General features: G+C 33.7%; 1 protein-coding gene across 8 annotated transcripts in view; it reads right to left on the minus strand.

Annotated features, from left to right (window-relative positions):
- The window catches only part of plce1 (phospholipase C, epsilon 1), a 94,180-nt gene that overhangs the window by 55,698 nt on the left and 16,622 nt on the right, over positions 1-21,860 (minus strand). Inside the window, exon 1 of one of the 8 annotated variants that reach the window (XM_058062217.1) lies at positions 18,738-19,173. The exons of 6 other annotated variants lie outside the window; for them this stretch is intronic. In XM_058062217.1, coding sequence (XP_057918200.1) covers positions 18,738-18,743 — 6 coding nt within the window. In that variant the 5' untranslated portion in view covers positions 18,744-19,173. Of the gene's footprint in view, positions 1-10,572; positions 10,615-18,737; positions 19,174-21,860 lie in introns of those variants that run through there. One more of the 8 variants, XM_058062216.1, reaches the window with a different exon arrangement.

Consider the following 21,860-nt stretch of genomic DNA (forward strand, 5'->3'; position numbering starts at 1 on the left):
TTAACATTGCATTTTTGTCCACAACTAAGGGATATGTGTCAAAAGCAAAATGGTAGACTTGGCATCCACGGTGCATAGCCTGCATGCCTTTCCTGTCATGCTGTTATGAAACAACTCGATTCCACACAGACTGACTCACTTCAAGCTAAACAGTGAGTTCACCTCGTGCAATGACAAAACTTAACAATGTGGCAATCAGTCATTTGACACAAGGTCAATGACTCAATGACTTAATGTTTTGCTTTATGGCGTCTTTTTCCAACCAAGATGATGAGAAAAAAAAGAAACAATACAAGCAGTTGATGTTTGCTAAATACAAGGATGAAGAGTCTTGAACCAGTCATGATGTGCTATATATATATATCACTATATTGACACTTACTATGGTACCCATTATGTCATTGGATGCTCATATCACCTGTCACCATCACATGTACTTCGGTAGGTGAAAAATAAAATAAAATAAAATAAAATAAAATAAAATAAAATAAAATAAAATAAAATAAAATAAAATAAAATAAAATAAAATAAAATAAAATAAAATAAAATAAAATAAAATAAAATAAAATAAAATAAAATAAAATAAAATAAAATAAAATAAAATAAAATAAAATAAAATAAAATAAAATAAAATAAAATAAAATAAAATAAAATAAAATAAAATAAAATAAAATAAAATAAAATAAAATAAAATAAAATAAAATAAAATAAAATAAAATAGGCTCCAGCACCCCCGCGACTCTCATGAGGAAAAAGTAGTAGAAAATGATAAAAATGAAAATAAAATAAAAAAACAAAAAAACGTACACTATATTAGGAAAGCAGGAAAATAAGATAAAATAAGATAAAATAAGATAAAATAAGATAAAATAAGATAAAATAAGATAAAACAAAACAGCTGTGATAGGCTTCAGCACCCCCGCGACGCTTGTGAGGGAAAAAGTGGTAGAAAATGAATGAATGAAAAATAAAATAAAATAAAATAAAATAAAATAAAATAAAATAAAATAAAATAAAATAAAATAAAATAAAATAAAATAAAATTAAATAAAATTAAATAAAATTAAATAAAATTAAATTAAATAGGGATAGGCTCCAGCACCCTCTGCGACCCTTGTGAGGAAAAAGCGGTAGAAAATGAATGAATGAATGAATGAAAATAAAATAAAAAACAAAAAAACTAAACTATATTAGAAAGCAGGAAGTGAACAAATGTAACAGTTACTGATTGTAAAAGTACCAGATGGAGGGGTAGGATTTAATAAGCTTTGCTTCTTCCTACTCCTTTTGGACATGTGGAACTGTGAACTGATTATGTGATGCATTCAATTGTAATCTGATGCATGTTTAAATGAAATAAAACCACTCTCTATAGTTGCAGTGTAGAGCGCTTTGAGGTGGGTGAGAAATTTGAAGTGATATAATCATAATAATAATAATAATATACTAATTACGTCAAACACTTGAAAGATGTGACTAACGGAGCACGGAACGCCGAGCACTAGTGAGTGTAAGAGGAGAGGCCGCCAACAAAGGACACACTTGCCGTGTCTCTGATGGACACCCGGCAGCTGTCTTCACACACGCATGGGACAAATAAACATTCTTGTCCTTGGGGCCCGACACACAGACCTGCTTCCCATCATAATGACATACATATTGTATATTCAGTACACATATAACTATATGCACATTTACAGTAATGAGAATTACAGTCCACCACAGATTGGACATTTAGTGTGAACGTATCAACACAAATCAAAGGCAATGTTTGTATACGACTATACAGTAAACAAAGCAATGCCTCAGTATGTTAGCTGCAACAGGAACACATGAACACGCTATCTCATGTTACACAGGAAACGTTAATGGTTTAAGTCCAGAGAACGTAAATTAGAAGCCCCAAGTGGCAGCTGCTCCCACCCCCTAAATCCTAATTTAGGGTTGTGATGAAGAGTTGTACAAACAAGCAAAAGTGATACTCCTTATATAACAGTGTTTTTTTTTAAGGACATTCGGGCAGGGAATTGTGAATTATTTCATTTTTATTATCTGTGAATTATTTAAATGAACAAAATTAATTTTGTGGAACCCTGTGTGGAACCCCCCCCCCCCCCCAAAAAAAAAAACAACAAAAAAAACAAAGATTAATTGAGATCCATCAGTCTGAAAAAGGTTCTCAAGCCATTTCTAATGCTTTGGGACTCCAGCAAACCACAGTGAGAGCTATTATCCACTAATGGTGAAAACATGGAACCAAACCAAATTCACCCAAGTGTGAAAAGAGGTCACAAAAGACCCTGCAACAACATCCAATGAACTGCAGCGGTTTGCGCGCATGCCTCACAACTAGGAGACCCAAGTTCAATTCCACCCTCGGCCATCTCTGTGTGGAGTTTGCATGTTCTCCCCGTGCATGCGTGGGTTTTCTGCGGGTATTCCGGTTTCCTCCCACATTCCAAAAACATGCTAGGTTAATTAGCGACTCCAAATTGTCCATAGGTATGAATGTGAGTGTGAATGGTTGTTTGCCTATATGTGCCCTGTGATTGGCTGGCTGGCCACCAGTCCAGGGTGTACACCACTTCTCGCCCAAAGACAGCTGGGATAGGCTCCAGCACCCCTGTGTCCCTCGTGAGGATAAGAGGTAGGAAATGAATGAATGAATGTATTGCAGTATTTGATTAGACTAATAATAGGCTATAGTCAACCACAAGACAGCGATCAATTAATTAATTTATGAATTTTTGAAACTTAATGACTGTATTATGGACTGAGTGGTTAGCGCGCAGGCCACACAGCTAGGAGACCTGAGTTCGATTCCATCCCCGGCCATCTCTGGCCGGGTTTTCTGCGGGTACTCCGGTTTCCTCCCACATTCCAAAAACATGCTAGGTTAATTAGCGACTCCAAATTGTCCATAGGTATGAATGTGAGTGTGAATGGTTGTTTGTCTATATGTGCCCTGTGATTGGCTGGCTGGCCACCAGTCCAGGGTGTACCCCACCTCTCGCCTCTTGAAGACAGCTGGGATAGGCTCCAGGCTCCATTTTAGAAAACATTTGTTTAAATAAATATTGGGTTAAAAATGTCTCGGTAGGTAGCGTAGTCAGATGCACGGTGGTCGAGTGGTTAGCATGCAGGCCTCACAGCTAGGACACCTGAGTTAATTTGCACCCTCTGCCATCTCTGTGTGGAAAATTGATTCTAATGTAATTTGTGTGTAGTGTAATTTTAGTTTTAAAAAAAATATTTTTAAGTTATTATAATTTGAATTCTTATTATTGTTTTATGTTATCCAAACTTATAATTTTGACTGCGTTTTCATTTTATAAAAAAAAAAACATTTATTCAAAAAAATATTGTGTTAGTAGGTAGTTGAGTCGGATGCATGGCGGGAAAAAAGTGGTTAGCAAGCAGGCCTCACAGCTAGGAAACCCAAGTTCAATTCCACAGTCAGCCATCTCTGTGTGGAGTTTGCATGTTCTCCCCGTGCACGCGTGGGTTTTTTTCCGGGTATTCCAGTTTCTTCCCACATTCCAAAAACATGTTAAAAAAACAGCTGGGATAGGCTCCAGCACCCCTGCGACACTAAAAATGAAAATTGTTACATTTGCTAGTTAAGAAAGTCAATAAGCGGTCCAAAATAAAAGTGACAACCTTTTAAGCTTGGTGGGATCTTGTGTCCTACTTTGGAGACTTGCAACGTTCCCACAGTGAGTGATCCCAAATCCCATTCATAAATCCAAGAATAAAAATAACCATTACCACACTCCCCTCATCACCTCATTATTAGCCTACTCATACTGACCACAAAACATATAATTTTGATAGGATTGGTTAAATTGCCATTACGACACATTAGCACCCCGTTGGGTGATTTTCTCTGCCCGGCAACAGCCATTCTGGGAGGGGATTAGTCGAGGTCACAGTGGGGCACCATGCGAATCCACTGAACTTTGAGCTGGAATGCATACACGCACAAAGATGACCGCATACACTTTCTAAAAAGGCACACACACACTCACACACTCAGACGGAGTGTTTTAACACTGCAGGGAGAGACTATGTCAAGGTAACTCAACTGGTGGCCCGCAGGCCAAATACAGGCTGAGAATGTCATTTGACTGGCCTGCTAGTTCGGTTCAAGGTCGTCAAACGGTGGGTTGTTACGTCTAAACATCGAGCAATACATCGGCCAGCCGATATTTGCGTTCTTTACTTTAATCGGTATCGGCCGATACACGCTTGGGATCGCCGATGTATTTTTTTCCGACGCATTATTTTCAGACAGGCATCCGCCGGGCAGCTTTGTGTTACCGGAGGACCCTGCAACACATGCAGTCGCGGTACCCCTCCCACACTGGAACAATGGTGAATCACAACAAGGGTACGTTTTCAACTGATTGTAGAAAAAAAGTCTTTCTATCTGTGATTAAGTATGTACAAAATGTGATTAATTTGTGATTAAATATTTTAGGCGAATGATAATTTCATTGAGTGTGAATACATGTCTTGTATTATTCTTATTGATGTTATTCATTCATTCATTTATTTTCTACTATTTATCCTCAAAAGGGGGTGCTGGAGCCTATCCCAGTTGTCTTGGGGCGAGAGGCGGGGTACACCCTGGATGGTGACCAGCCAATCATAGGGCACATATAGACAAACAACCATTCACACTCAATGAAATTATCATTCGCCTAAAATATTTAATCACAAATTAATCACATTTTGTACATAGTTAACTCATAATTAATCACAGATAGACTTTTTTTCTACAATCAGTAAGGATGTATGAATGTGAGTGTGAATGGTTGTTTGTCTATATGTGCCCTGTGATTGGCTGGCCACCAGTCCAGGGTGTACCCCGCCTCTCGCCGAAAAACAGCTGGGATAGGCTCCAGCATTTCTTATATTATTCTCATTGATGTTACTCATTAATTCATTCATTTTCTACCGCTTATCCTCACAAGGGTTGCGGGGGTGCTGGAACCTATCCCAGCTTTCTTGGGGCGAGAGGCGGGGTACACCCTGGACTGGTGGCCAGCCAGCCAATCACAGGGCACATATAGACAAACAACCATTCACACTCAATGAAATTATCATTTGCCTAAAATATTTAATCACAAATTAATCACATTTTGGACATAGTTAACTCATAATTAATCACAGATAGAAAGGCTTTTTTTCTACAATCAGTAAGGATGTATGAATGTGAGTGTGAATGGTTGTTTGTCTATATGTGCCCTGTGATTGGCTGGCTGGCCACCAGTCCAGGGTGTACCCCGCCTTTTGCCCAAAAACAGCTGGGATAGGCTCCAGCATTTCTTGTATTCTTATTGATGTTATTCATTCATTCATTTTCTACTATTTATCCTCACAAGGGTCGCGGGGGTGCTGGAGCCTATCCCAGCTGTCTTGGGGTGAGAAGCGGGGTACACCCTGGACTGGTGGCCAGCCAATCACAGGGCACATATAGACAAACAACCATTCACACTCAATAAAATTATCATTCGCCTAAAATATTTAATCACAATTTAATCACATTTTGTACATAGTTAACTCATAATTAATCACAGATAGAAAGACTTTTTTTTCTACAGTCAGTAAGGATGTATGAATGTGAGTGTGAATGGTTGTTTGTCTATATGTGCCCTGTGATTGGCTGGCCACCAGTCCAGGGTGTACCCCGCCTCTCGCCCAAAAACAGCTGGGATAGGCTCCAGCATTTCTTGTATTATTCTTATTGATGTTATTCATTAAGTCATTCATTTTCTACTATTTATCCTCACGAGGGTCGCGGGGGTGCTGGAGCCTATCCCAGCTGTCTTGAGGTGAAAGGCGGGGTACACCCTGGAATGGTGGCCAGCCAATCACAGGGCACATATAGACAAACAACCATTCACACTCAATGAAATTATCATTCGCCTAAAATATTTAATCACAAATTAATCACATTTTGTACATAGTTAACTCATAATTAATCACAGATAGAAAGGCTTTTTATCTACAATCAGTAAGGATGTATGAATGTGAGTGTGAATGGTTGTTTGTCTATATGTGCCCTGTGATTGGCTGGCTGGCCACCAGTCCAGGGTGTACCCCGCCTCTCGCCCAAAAACAGCTGGGATAGGCTCCAGCATTTCTTGTATTATTCTTATTGATGTTATTCATTAATTAATTCATTTTCTACTATTTATCCTCACAAGGGTCGCGGGGGTGCTGGAGCCTATCCCAGCTGTCTTGGGGCGAGAGGCGGGGTACACCCTGGACTGGTGGCCAGCCAATCACCGGGCACATATAGACAAACAACCATTCACACTCAATGAAATTATCATTTGCCTAAAATATTTAATCACAAATTAAATGTACATAGTTAACTCATAATTAATCACAGATAGACAGACTTTTTTTTCTACAATCAGTAAGGATGTATGAATGTGAGTGTGAATGGTTGTTTGTCTATATGTGCCCTGTGATTGGTTGGCCACCAGTCCAGGGTGTACCCCGCCTCTCGCCCATAGACAGCTGGGATAGGCTCCAGCACTCCCCTGTGACCCTTGTGATACATTTAAGACGCTCCTATAGATCCGCCCCTTTGTGTATTCTCCCACATAACAAGCGTTCAAAGAAGCGATGGCAGATCCATCATCTCTGCTGATAGCTACTTTTAGAAACCTCATGAAAGGAAGGGTCGAGGTTTACTCAGCCTGGCTGTTATTCTGGTCAGCGGTCTTTGAGCTGAGGTCAGTGCAGAGACGTCAGCCGTAACCTTTTCCTTCTCGTAGAAGCCTTGCACGTGCATATACTGTATATGGTACGTTTTGATGTTAATATAGAAATGCTCCTTAAATGGGTTGCAGATAACAAAGCTGGGATAATATCAGAGGCTGGATGGCACCAAGGGTCCCTTTTAGGTCCCTTTAACTTGTGACAGTTGACACGCACCAAATGGTTCTGTTTTAGGACCCTTCATTTTTTTACATATACTATATATGCTTTCTTTTAGGTCGATATTTTACAGATGTTTTATATATGCTTCGTTTCCCTGTAAAGCACTTTGATCATTTACAACATCAGTAGTTGTTTTTAAGGAGCCTTATCAATAAAGTTGGATCGGACTGGATAGATTCCACCACTAGATTGATTTTTTTAATGCACCGCTATCAATCAGCCTGCCAAACACCGCTGTGACTTCCCAAAGTGGTTTTAAATCAACTTCACGAGAAGTCAGGTATGTTCAGCAGCTTTGGTATCTCAGGAACGGTTTAGGCGTACCTTGGACGGCGTGCAAAGTCGGTAAGAGACATAAACCCAACGCACCCAAATAATACAAGCACACATACAGGAAGGAGTGAGTGGAAATCGTTTGTGTCTACGTTTTACATTCACGTGCTATGACCTCATCTGCTGTTTTGGAGTCTGGACTTTTGTCATCTTGATTAAGCTTGAGTGCTCATGGGTTAAGTCAAAGGCAAAACATGCAAGATTTAGGAGGGGGAAAGCATTAAAAATCATTAAAAAGCATTAAAAGCATTAAAAAAAGCATTAAAGGGCATTTAAAAAGCATAAAAAATCATTAAACAGCATTAAAAACGTTAAAAAGCATTAAATCATTTAAAAAGCATTACAAATAATTTAAAAGCATTAAAAAAAGCATTAAAAAAATAAAAAAGCATTAAAGGGCATTAAAAAAGCATAAAAAATCATTAAAAATCATTAAAAAAACGTTCAAAAGCATTAAAAATCATTTAAAAAGCATTAAAAAAAACGTTCAAAAGCATTAAAAATCATTTAAAAAGCATTACAAATAATTTAAAAGCATTAAAAAAGCATTAAAACGTTTAAAAAAGCATTAAAGGGCATTAAAAGAGCATAAAAATTCTTTAAAAAGCATTTAAAAATGTTAAAAGCATTAAAAATCATTTAAAAAGTATTAAAAAGCATTAAAAAGCAGTAGAGGCATTGCCTGATGGTACCTTGATTCCAAATCAAAGGTAACAGAATCAATTCAAGAGCAGGGCTAAGCAAACTACAGCCTGGGGGCCACATCCAGTCCACCAAACGTTTGATTCCGGCCTGCGAGTTGTTTATAAAGTATTTAATTTAAACTTTTAACATACAAGTTGGCAACATGACTTGCAAGGAGTCAATCTGAGACAACCTTTTGATGGCTTAAGTAGTTTTTGACATTTAAGTCAAAGGCAAAACATGCAAGATTTAAAAAGCATTAAAAAGTATTTAAAATGCATTTTTAAAAAGGCATTAAAAAGCAGTAGAGGCATTGCCTGATGTTACCTTGATTCCAAATCAAAGGTAACAGCATCAATTCAAGAGCAGGGTTAAGCAAACTACAGCCTGGGGGCCACATCCGGCCCACCAAACGTTTCAATCCGGCCTGCGAGTTGTTTATAAAATATTTAATTTAAACTTTTAACATACAAGTTGGCAACATGACTTGCAAGGAGACAACCTTTGGATGGCTTAAGTAGTTTTTGACATTTAAGTCAAAGGCAAAACATGCAAGATTTAGGAGGGGAAAAGCATTAAAATACATTAAAAAGCATTAAAATACATTAAAAAGCATTTAAATGCATTTAAAATGCATTAAAATGCATTTAAAAAAAAGCATTAAAAAGCAGTAGAGGCGTTGCCTGATGTTACCTTGATTCCAAATCAAAGGTAACAGCATCATTTCAAGAGCAGGGGTGGGCAAACTACAGCCTGGGGGCCACATCCGGCCCACCAAACGTTTGAATCCGGCCTGCGAGTTGTTTATAAAGTATTTACTTAAGCCAACCTTTTGATGGCTTAAGTAGTTTTTGACATGTAGCGATCAGGACTTCTAAGTACCTCTCAACAAATACTATATGTGACACATATACTGTCACATACTGCATATGTATTTCTTATTTAGTAAGAAAATCTGTAAAATTGTACCACAATTTTGGTAAACAATGAAGAAAAAAAAAATTCAACAAAAAGGTCCATATGCATCATCATTGAAAATAATATTTTCCCGCATTTAAGAGCACTAATATATACAAAGAGTCAGTGAGGGTACATTATTACATTATTACATTATAATAATGTAAGTGTGCAATGCTTGAAATATGAACCTCATTAAATTATCATAATCGGATTTCTACAACAATCATTGCACTTGATGGATCTTTGTCATCTACTCCCGTCTCCCGGAGGAGGAGAAATCAAAGACACGATGTGCCATTCATACTTTCATGCAAAGTAGTATTGTAGTACACTGACAGGAAAATAAATGAATCAGAAAAAATACAAAAGGAATACTGATATTTGTTATTATTGTTGAAATTATAGTATCTTATAGTGTTTATATATGTATATATATATACACACACACACACATACATATATATGGGTGCTGCATGGTGGATGAGTGGTTAGCACGCAGGCCTCGCAGCTAGGACACCCAAGTTCAATTCCACCCTCGGCCATCTCTGAGTGTAATTTGCATGTTCTCCCCGTGCATGCGTGGGTTTTTTCTCCGGGTACTCCGGTTTTCCTCCCACATTCCAAAAACATGCTAGGTTAATTGGCGACTCCATAGGTTAATTAACTCCAGTTAACTCCATAGTTAATTGGCGATACCATATGGTATGAATGTGAGTGGGAATGGTTGTTTGTCTATATGTGCCCTGTGATTGGCTGGCTGGCGACCAGTCCAGGGTGTACCCCGCCTCTCGCCTGAAGACGGCTGGGATAGGCTCCAGCACCCATGTGACCCTTGTGAGGATAAGCGGTAGAAAATGAATGAATGAATGAATATATTGCAATATTTGATTAGACTAATAATAGGCTATAGTCAACCACAAGACAGCGATCAATTAATTAATTTATGAATTTTTGAAACTTAATGACTGTATTATGGACTGAGTGGTTAGCACGCAGGCCACGCAGCTAGGAGACCCGAGTTCGATTGTAAAAAAAAGTCTTTCTATATGTGATTAATTGAGTTAACTATGTACAAAATGTGATTAATTTGTGATTAAATATTTTAAGCAAATGATAATTTCATTGAGTGTGAATGGTTGTTTGTCTATATGTGCCCTCTGATTGGCTGGTCACCAGTCCAGGGTGTACCCCGCCTCTCGCCTGAAGACGGCTGGGATAGGCTCCAGTACCTATGCGACCCTAGTGAGGATGTGTTCATGTCTCTTAAGGAAAGTCCAGTTTTCTGCACTTTTCACAATTTTACAAGCATGTAGTTGTCGCATTTTACTTGTTATTTTTCTTATTTATTTTTGTTATATGACAATAATTTTCCAAGGAATTGGCTGGAAAGCAATTCCAGGAGGTCATGTTGAGGATCAAAACTGGAAGCCATTACCCATGAGCAAGCACTGGGATCATTTCACACCACAACTCCCCCAGATTTTACACTTCTCAAGCATCATGGACGCTCTTACTTATGCAAGAAACGTACATACTTAGTACTTAGTTATTCTAAGTCATTGCACGACTTATAGTAAAATATTTTTGCTGAAAAGAAAACATAAAACATGAATGAAAAGTACAAGAACTCGAACTTACCGCTTTATAAAATGTACAGAGAAACATAAAACTCCAATTCCTTCTTGTGTAGATTAAGAACGCTTACAAAAGTGACAAAGTAGATATGGGAGAGAGAAAAAGAGAGAGAAAAAGAGAGTGGGAGTGAGAGCTCTCTACATTGACAAAGCTCACAAAAGGAGAGAGAAAGTGAAAAAGAGGTGGGAAGCAAATAGAAGCAAGGAAAAAGAAAAAAAAAAGCCTGATATCTCTGCCTATGAGAGGGTACCCCCATATTAGGTTAGCAAGATGCTATCAGTCAGAACACTCTAAACACACAAAGATGGAGGAGGAGGAGGAGGAGGAAGAGATGCTGGTGTACCACGCTTCAGTTCATCCTCCTCCGGTGTGTGCATGAACGAGTTGAAAATAACAAATTCATTGAAAATGTTCGATATTCTAAGAACATTGAACTGAACGCAATGTATTTGTAAATAAAGTACTTGAACTCGTTCAGATTATGTGCGAATCGGCGCTACTGTTTAGGCGGTGAATGTTCTGTACTACGGTTTCAATGCCAAGATGCAGTGTTGGGTTTGTTTACACAGTAAATTAAATCAACAGACTCATCAACTGACTCAATAGCACCTCCGCTGGTTGAAGCCGTGTACTGCAATTCATTTTGACTTCATTGGATAAGCAGTATAGAAAATGGATGTATGCTCCATGACACTATCAATAAATAATCATGCCCATACAATCAAACATATCTTGGCAATCAATTAGAAATGTAGAAGTTAAAAGGTAGTGTAAAATGTGTAAAATGTAGTGTAAAAATACCAAACAAAAATTGTACATTAGAGGAAAAATGCACAATTTTTATGGGGAAAAGTGTAATATTACAAGAAATAAATAGATTTTATCATTAAAAATTGCAATAAAGTGTAATATTTTGGAGGAAAACCAATATAATTATGGGAAAAATGTTATATTTTAAATGGAAAATGGTTTTATTTATTTTTATTTATGTAATTAATTATTATATTATAATTTATATATAATTAATATATATAATTTATATATAATTTATATATTATAATTAATTTTTTTTAAATAATTTATTGGGAAAAAGGGAAGGAAATATCTGCTATTTTTTTAAAAGTCAACAATACAGGAAGAAAAAAGTATAAAATGCATAAAATGTCAGAAATAATGGGGAAAAAGTGTTTATTGGGGAAAAAAATCTTGGGGAAATATCTACTACATTTAAAAAAGTACATTATAGAAGAAAAATGCAAATTTTTGTGGGGAAAAATTGGGCAAAAAAGAAGGAAATATCTACTATGTTTTAAAAATTTTACATTATAGAGGAAAATGCACAATTTCAATGGGGAAAGAGTGTAATATTACAAGAAAAAATAGTTTTTCCAATAATTAAAAATTGCAGTTGCAATAAAGTGGAATATTTTGCAGGAAAAGCAATATATTTATGGGAAAAATTGTATATTTTAAATGGAAAAGCAAATATCTACTATTTAAAAAAAAAGTACATTATAGAGGAAAAATGCACAATTTTAATGGGGAAAAATGTAATATTACAAGAAAAAATAGATTTTACAAAAATTTAAAATTGCAATTGCAATAAAGTGTAATATTTTGGAGGAAAAGTAATATATTTATGGGAAAATTTTTATATTTTAAATGGAAAAAAATAATTTATTGCGAAAAAAGGAAGGAAATATCTATTTTTTTAAGTCAACATTACAGGACGAAAAAAGTACAAAATGCATAATATTTATGCGAAAAAGGTTTTAAAAAATGTACAGTATACAGGAAAAATGCAAAATTTTTATGGGGAAAAAGTGTAATATTACAAGAAAAATTAGATTTTACAAAAATGAAAAATTGCAATTGTAATAAAGTGTAATATTTTGGAGGAAAAGTAATATATTTATGGGAAAAAATTATATTTTAAATGGAAAAAAATACATTTATTGAGGAAAAAAGAAGGAAATATCTACTATTAAGTACAAAAAAATAATGGAAATAATAATAATTTATAATAATAATATAATAATAATAATAATAATGGAAAAAAATAATTTATTGCGAAAAAAGGAAGGAAATATCTATTTTTTTTAAAGTCAACATTACAGGACGAAAAAAAGTACAAAATGCATATTTATGCGAAAAAGGTTATATTTTAAATGGAAAAAAAATGTATTGGGGAAAAAAGAAGGAAATATCTACTATTTTTTTAAAAAAAGTACATTATAGAGGAAAAATGCACAATTTTAATGGGGAAAAAATGTAATATTACAAGAAAAAAGATTTTACAAAAATAAAAAATTGCAATTGCAATAAAGTGTAATATTTTGGAAGAAAAGTAATATATTTATGGAAAAGTTTTACATTTTAAATGGAAAAAGAAGGAAATATCTACTATCTTTAAAAAAAAATTACATTATAGAGGTGTACTCTTGCATGAAGACAGCTAGGATAGGCTCCAGCACCCCTTAAACGCACCATTCAAATCTAATTTCAAATAAATAAACTATGTCCTACTTAATGTGAATAAACAAGTGTCCATTTCCAGTAGCAACATCAAAGTTGTGTTGAGGACAATACAAACAGCTGCTGGCCATCTTTTTGTTTTTGCACGTCTTTGATCAACGCTCGGGCGGCTTGCTAATGAGGCAGCATATTATTCATCATTGACTAAACAACACTGAGTGAGTCATTATTTTTACTCGTCTACTAATTATGAAGAAGTGCTGACAAATACACAAGATGGCGTTGAGTGATTGTGTTATTCAGCTTTCCATACACAACACACATCTCTTGTGGATGAATATTGTCTATGGAAATTCAAGATGATTTGCACTGAAGTATGATCTCCACTAGGTGGCACCATAAGCATTACTTCTATTGGTCTAATGAAGGGTCCAGTGAGTGCAATTCCAGTGAATAATAATAAGAACACTCAGTAAAGTTGCTGTGCCACCAGTGATACATGCACCAGAGTATTTTTGAAAAATTACATTATATAGGAAAAATGCACAATTTTAATGGAGAAAAAGTGTAATATTACAAGAAAAACATTATTTTATAATCATTAAAAATTGCAGTAAAGTGTAATATTTTGGAGGAAAAACAACATATTTACGGGAAAAAAGTTATATTTTAAATGGGAAAAAATATTTATTCATTTGTTTATTTTTTTATAATTTATTGGGAAAAAAGGAAGGAAATATCTGCTATTTTTTAAAAAGTCAACATTACAGGAAGAACAAAAGTATAAAATGCATAAAATGTCAGAAATAATGGCTCAAAAAAAGTGTAATATTACAAGAAAAAAATGATTTTATAATCATTAAAAATTGCAATTGCAATAAAGTGTAATATTTTGGAGGAAAAACAATATATTTATGGAAAAAAGGTAATATTTTAAATGGGAAAAAATATTTATTCATTCATTTATTTTTTTATAATTTATTGGGAAAAAAGGAAGGAAATATCTGCTATTTTTAAAAAAGTCAACATTACAGGAAGAAAAAAAGTATAAAATGCATAAAATGTCAGAAATAAAGGGGAAAAAAGTGTAATATTACAAGAAAATAATCATTAAAAATTGCAATTGCAATAAAGTGTAATTTTTGGAGGAAAAGCAATAAATTTACGAGGAAAAGGTTATTTTAAATGTAAAAAATAATTTTATTTATTTTGAAGGGTCCAGTGAGTGCAATTCCAGTCAATAATAATAATAATATTAATAATAATAATAACTGGACATCATTGAAGTCTTGAGATTTAGAAAGTCAACTTCATAATCTCACACCCACGTCATACTTTCTACAAATATTTCCTCAGAAAATGCTTTTGTTCTTTTTGGATTTGGGTTAAACCATTTCTTTGGCTTAACTCTGACATCATTAGCGTTAGCAAGGCTATTTTTAAATCAATGGATATGAACAAATACAGTACTTCTGCTAAAGTGTTAATTAAGGTCAGACTGATTTCCTAGCAAAACAAGCTTTGCTCCTAACTGGGGACTGGGAAGTCTGGGCTTCCCTATTTAAATTACTACCACTGAAATCCAGACCTAAATAAGCAGAGGAAAACAGCCAATCACAGGGCACATATAGACAAACAACCATTCACACTCACATTCATACCTATGGACAATTTGGAGTCGCTAATTAACCTAGCATGTTTTTGGAATGTGGGAGGAAACCGGATTACCCGGAGAAAACCCACACATGCATGGGGAGAACATGCAAACTCAACAGAGATGCGGAATCAAACTCGGGTCTCCTAACTGCGTGGGCACACGCTACCCACTCGCGCACCGTGCAGACCCAGATCAAACTATTCATTCACTCATTTTACTGCTTTTCCTCACGAGGGTCGCGGGGGTTGTTGGAGCCTATCCCAGCTGTCTTCGGGCGAGAGGCGGGGTACACCCTGGACTGGTGGCCAGCCAGCCAATCACAGGGCACATATAGACAAACAACCATTCACACTCACATTCATACCTATGGACAATTTGGAGTCGCCAATTAACCTAGCATGTTTTTGGAATGTGGGAGGAAAAATTAAAAATTAAAAATTAAAAATTAAAAATTAAAAATTAAAAATTAAAAATTAAAAATTAAAAATTAAAAATTAAAAATTTATACATAAAAAAACTTAAAACTGTATTATGGAAAGCAGGAAGTGAACAAATGTAACAGTTACTGATTGTAAAAGTACCAGATGGAGGGGTAGGATTTAATAAGCTTTGCTTCTTCCTACTCCTTTTGGACATGTGGAACTGTGAACTGATTATGGGATGCATTCAATTGTAATCTGATGCATGTTCAAATGAAATAAAACCATTACCATTACCAAAAGTATAGCAATTGACTTAATGTATAACTGTAGGTGGGAAATCACAAAGACACTTTTTATGGACTTTCACTCTTTCACTTTGAGTTTCCAATTCAACACGACCCCCATGTGTGCTATCATATGCAGACTTCAGTCTTTTCTGCCACAAGGATGCGAGGCGGCTGAGCTAACAGTCTGTGTACACATTTCAAGCCAATAAAAGTGTGGAAAAAAAAAAAAACACCAGAATGCAATTTTGGCACTCCAGTGTCAGCCCACCAAAGTTTATTTTCACCAGAAAATAAACTCCACATGCATAGACCCTTGAATATTGTACAGTACTGAATTGTATACCCCCCCCCTCCACACCACCACCACCCCAAAAGCAACACATGCTAATCTCTTGCTAAGTCACAACACACAAAGTGGCCTACTCGGCACATTCCTTGGTAGCGGAACAACAGCAATGCGAAGTTGAGCTACTATATCCACATAGACCTCCACTGTAGCAGCATGGAAACAGGAGTTAAGAACACACAGTGATATATGCACCAGAGTATTTTTTTTAAATACATTGAGGAAAAATGCACAATTTTAATGGAGAAAAAGTGTAATATTACAAGAAAAAAATTATTTTACAATCATTAAAAATTGCAATTGCAATAAAGTGTAATATTTTGGAGGAAAAGCAATATATTTATGGGAAAAGGGTTATATTTTAAATGGAAAAAAATATTTGTTGTATTTATTTTTTTATAATTTATTATAGTATTTTTTTAAATTACATGATAGAGGAAAAATGCAAAATTTTAATGGGGAAAACGTGTAATGTTACAAGAAAAAATAGATTTTATAATCATTAAAAATTGCAATTGTCATAAAGTGTAATATTTTGAAGGAAAAGCAATACATTTACGGGATGGAAAAAAATATTTTTTGTATTTATTTTTTACAATTTATTATAGTATTTTTAAAAAATGACATTATTGAGGAAAAATGCACAATTTTAATGGAGAAAAAGTGTAATATTACAAGAAAAAAATAATTTTACAATCATTAAAAATGCAATTGCAATAAAGTGTAATATTTTGGAGGAAAAGCAATTAATTTATGGGGAAAAGGTTATATTTAAAATGGGAAAAAATATTTATTTATTTATTTATTTATTTTTTATGATTTATTGGGAAAAAAAAGGAAATATCTAAATAATATATATATATTTTTTAATAAATATATATTTTTTTAAAAAAAGTCAACATTACAGGAAGAAAAAAGTATAAAATGCATAAAATGTCAGAAATAATGGGGGAAAAAGTGTAATATTACAAGAAAAATTTGATTTTATAATATATATATTTAAATGTAAAAATTATTTTATTTTTATTTATTTAATTAATTAATTAATTTTTTATAATTTACTGGGAAAAAAGAAAGGAAATATCTGCTATTTTTTTTTAAGTCAACATTCCAGGAAGAAAAAAAGTATAAAATGCATAAAATGTCAGAAATAATGGGGAAAAAGTGTAATATTACAAGAAAAAATTGATTTTACAATCATTAAAAATTGCAATTGCAATAAAGTGTAATATTTTGGAGGAAAATTAATATATTTACGGGAAAAGGTTATATTTTAAATGGAAAAAATATTTATTTGTATTTATTTATTTTATTTTTTTTATAATTTATTGGGAAAATAGGAAGGAAATATCTGCTTTTTTTTTTAAAGTCAACATTACAGGAAGAAAAAAAGTGTAAAATGCATAAAATGTCAGAAATATATTAGAAATTGGTGTCATAAAAGTATATGACAATTTTACAGTAAAAAGTTATGATTTTATGAGGGGAAAAAATCACTTTTTGGAAACTGTAAAACTACAGCAATGAGTCGTAAAAGGAAGATTCATAAAAAAAAAAAGTGTAAAACCACAATGAAACATGAAATGAACCATGTCAACACTCTGGTCCGAGTTGCTTGTGTCCCTCGAGGACAAGCTCTATTCTTAAATTCCTGAAATTGTATCATCTGTAATAAAACGAGCGTTAATTACACGGATACAACCCCTACGTACGCCCCACTGCCACTGCGTGTGGTGTGGTCACTTAGCACTCAGCCAGGCGCCACCACTTTTGGTCACATTGAGAGGGATTCGGGCAGGGTTGTAATTAGTACTGTGGGGAGTTCACTGCAGCTTGGATTTCACAATGACGTTGAAAACACTACTCAGACAAGTGGACGAAATATGTGGGAAATAAATGAGACCATCAATGCTAATAAATATATACAATAATGGTGCAGTGTAGCCTCCAAACTTTACACCTCGGAGTTTAAAGGTTCAAAATTTCAAAGTTTAAAATTCAAAAATACTCTTCAAGACGTTAATGTAAACATAAAAAATTATTTAAAATATCTTTCAATCATGTAATAATGAACCCCAAACAAAGTACACTTGTACGAAACAAATAAAGTGGGCATGCAATTGAACCCTGGGGTATGCCAGAAGAATAGGATAAGCATAGTACAATTTGTATTCACCAAAGACGAGTGCGAGTCCACCATTTTTGTTCAAACAAATACCCATAATTACAACTTATGCACCTCATATTTCATAATATTTAATGCATTTTTTCTTTCTCTTCACCCCCAAAAAATATTTCAACGAAAATACTCTTCTAAAAATGTTTATGTCAACATAAACAATGATTTAAAATACATTTCAATCACGTAATAATGAACCCCAAACAAAGTACACTTGTATGAAACAATTAAGTGGTCCTGTAATTGAACCCTGGGGTATGCCACAAGAATAGTATAAGCATAGTACAATTCGTATTCACCAAAGACGACTGAGTCCACCATTTTAGTTCAAACAGAGCCCTGTAGACATGACAAAACACGACTATACTCACATTTATACTCTTTTTATTTACAACATATTGCGCAACTGCAGGGTCTTGAGACACATGCTAACTCGCAAACTAGACCGCTAGCGACCTAAACGGTAGCCTTCAAGTTATTTCCTTTCAACTTAGCCAAAAAACTTACCACTTCCACACGGAATAGGGAGGATAACTATTAACAGTTATTTAACCTTTAACATGAACATTAATCAAACGTAATAATTTTTTCTGGGTACATGATACCATACAGCATCCATATCAAACTTGTGTCCTGCGGGCCACATTTGGCCCGCGGGGCCGCGTGTTTGAGACCCCTGATATAAATATACCCACCGACATTGCAAGTCTGTTATGTTGAACGCAAACAAAAAATGGAAAATAACATATAAAAAGAGGGTACGGATTGGAATTTGTGCATGGATTTTATAGTTAATACATACCTGCATCCGCCATGACAGACTATGATGACTTTAAAGGCAGGTGGTAGACTTGGTTCCATTTTAGCATGTTTTTTAGGAAGTCCAGAGCGATAATTTACATGACATGTAAATAACATGTCATATCCGCTAAATAAAAATACAATAATCCATAAAAATAAGCATAAAAAGGTCTCTTGTATAATAATAATAATAATAGTTACTATCGATGCATCTAACGCTGACTGCCAAAAGTCACAATCATCCATAATAAGAAACACACAAGGAAATGGATATGATGCCGCTTTCAAGTTAAAGGCGATCCGATTGGCCGTCAAGACAAGGAAACATGGCTGCTTTGTGCTATGCTAGCATCAATGAACGTATGATCAGAAAATCATACAAAATCAGACAAAAAGTATAACGACAAAAATCAGCTAATCTCGACAAGAAAATGTGCCGGAAAATCGAGTAAATACACAGAGACAAGATGGACGCATGAGAAGAACAACAAAAGAGAGAGGGAGGCCGATGACATGTGTGATAAAGGAATTATGCCGCTGTTCGATTCAGACACAAAAGAGAAAGTCTCTTGTGGTTTTAGTTCCCAAGAGGACTGCCGTTAATTAGTTTTCTGGTAGGCTACTGTTATCTATGTTAAATGCACTATATACAACATATATATATATATATACATATTTTGTTAAAAATATTTACAATTCTTTTTATGTAATGCATTTCTGTGCACTAAATATCATATTTTATGACATGTACACATGTGGCTTATAGTCCAGTACATCTTTTTTTCCCTGTCTAAAAGTAGTGGGTGCAACTTATACACCAGATATGATGGTACTTTTTATTAAAGACATTAAAGAACTGGACAAATATTGAAGTTTATGTTGACAACAAGGAAATGAAAGACTTCACCTACAAAGACTTGATGCAGCTTTGAAGTAAACATCCTGAATGTTTTACTTATTAAAATTATCCTCCTATTATCAGTAATAGGAGGATAATGATTATCAGTAATTGGGAATTGGTAGGATTAAATATAATATAGAAATATATATATATATATATATATATATATATAATATAGAATTTTATTCATATATTTCTATATATAAATATTGTATATAATATCTATTTTATATAGAATATATATATAGTATATATATTATATTTATTTATATACAAATAAATAAATATAATAATATATATAATTTTGTATATAAATTATATATAATATTATATATATATATTATTTATTTATATATAATTTATACATATAACATTTTATACATTATTTATATTTATACATAATTTTATATATTATTATAATTTCATATATATATTCATATATATATAAATACTATATATAATATATTTTTAATATTATATATATATATATATTATAATATTAATATATATAATTATATTATGTATTATATAATATTATATATATATATAATATTTATTTATATATAATGTATATATATAACATTTTATATATTATTTATATTTATATATAATTTTATATTTTATAATTTTATATATATATTCGTATATATGAATATTATTTATAATTATTTTTTCATATAATATTATATATATTATATTTATTTATATATAATATATCTAAAATTTTATATATTATATTTTTATTATTTTTTATTATATTTATATATTATATTTAATCGTACCCCTTCCCCATGTCTATTACTGATAATCAATAGGAGGATTATATATATATATATATATATATATAATTTTATTTATTTATTTATACACAAACCAGCAAAATTACACAGTTCATTTTCATTTATCGTGTGATTATTTTATGTATTTATTATCGTCCCAGGGCTAGTGTCCACCATATTTTTTTTTTCTGAATAAGAAATTTTGTTATGTTTTAATCTTGTAAGATCTTGTGACACTCCTAAATGGCCCGCGACCCACTGGTTAAGCACCACTGAGTTACTTACATAACATATGTGTTATACATTTTAAAAGACGACAACTGTAGTTTTTAGTGTTTTGCTGGCAACTCCGACTTATTTGAATGGCTTCATTATTACAGCAGCTCGCTCGGGGTCGTATTCCTGCAACCACAAAAGACTCGTAAAAGAAAAACACGCCGGCAAAAAAATCAAGAAACCACACTCCGGGCGGCGTGTGGATGCCTCTCTGTGTGAATAACCGTAGTCAGTGTCGAGTTCTGTTGTGGTAGTCCGACGTTTTATACGAGTGAAGCCACAGAAAAAAAAAAAACAACAAGAGCATCCATGTTGTGTGCGTCGTTAAAATGCAAAACAACAGAGGCGTATTCAAACTTGCCAGTTTACGGCCTCTTTGTATTTGTGTACCTGCACTCGTGTAACAGGAGGGATTCGAACACGATTAAAAAGTTGTCTCTCTGCAACTCGGCGTTGTGCATTTTCACACTCGGACAGAAGCCTCAGTCATGGCTCTGTCAGTAATATGTGGAGCAGAACCAACAGGGGGAATAAATCACTTTTCCGCAGCCCTGAACAAAGAGCCTGTGTGTGTATGGGGGGGGGGGGGGGGGGGTTCATACGTGTGTGTGTGCGTGTTCGTCCATCAGCGTACTTCTAGCACCAATTATTCATCTTCAATGCATAACAGGCAGAAAATCTCAATCCAAATAAGAGAAAGCAGAGAGGTGAATAAGCACAAACCACAGCCACATCTACGGGGAGCAGCACTCGTACTTTACTTTACTTTACTTTACTTTAACTTTACCTTACTTTTATTGAACTTTTTACTTTACTTTAACTTTACCTTACTTTTATTTAACTTTTTACTTTACTTTACTTTTATTTAACTTTTTACTTTAACTTTACCTTACTTTTATTTAACTTTTTACTTTACCTTTACACTTTAACTTTACCTTACTTTTATTTAACTTTTTACTTTACCTTTAACTTTACTTTACTTTTATTTAACTTTTTACTTCACCTTTACTTTGCTTTACCTTACTTTTATTTAACTTTTTACTTTTACTTTCCTTTCCTTTCTTTTCCTTTACTTTACTTTAACTTACTTTTATTTAACTTTTTACTTTACCTTTACACTTTAACTTTACCTTACTTTTGTTTAACTTTTTACTTTACCTTTAACTTT

The sequence above is a fragment of the Doryrhamphus excisus genome, chromosome 22 (genome assembly GCF_030265055.1).
Source record: "Doryrhamphus excisus isolate RoL2022-K1 chromosome 22, RoL_Dexc_1.0, whole genome shotgun sequence".
NCBI lineage: Eukaryota > Metazoa > Chordata > Actinopteri > Syngnathiformes > Syngnathidae > Doryrhamphus > Doryrhamphus excisus.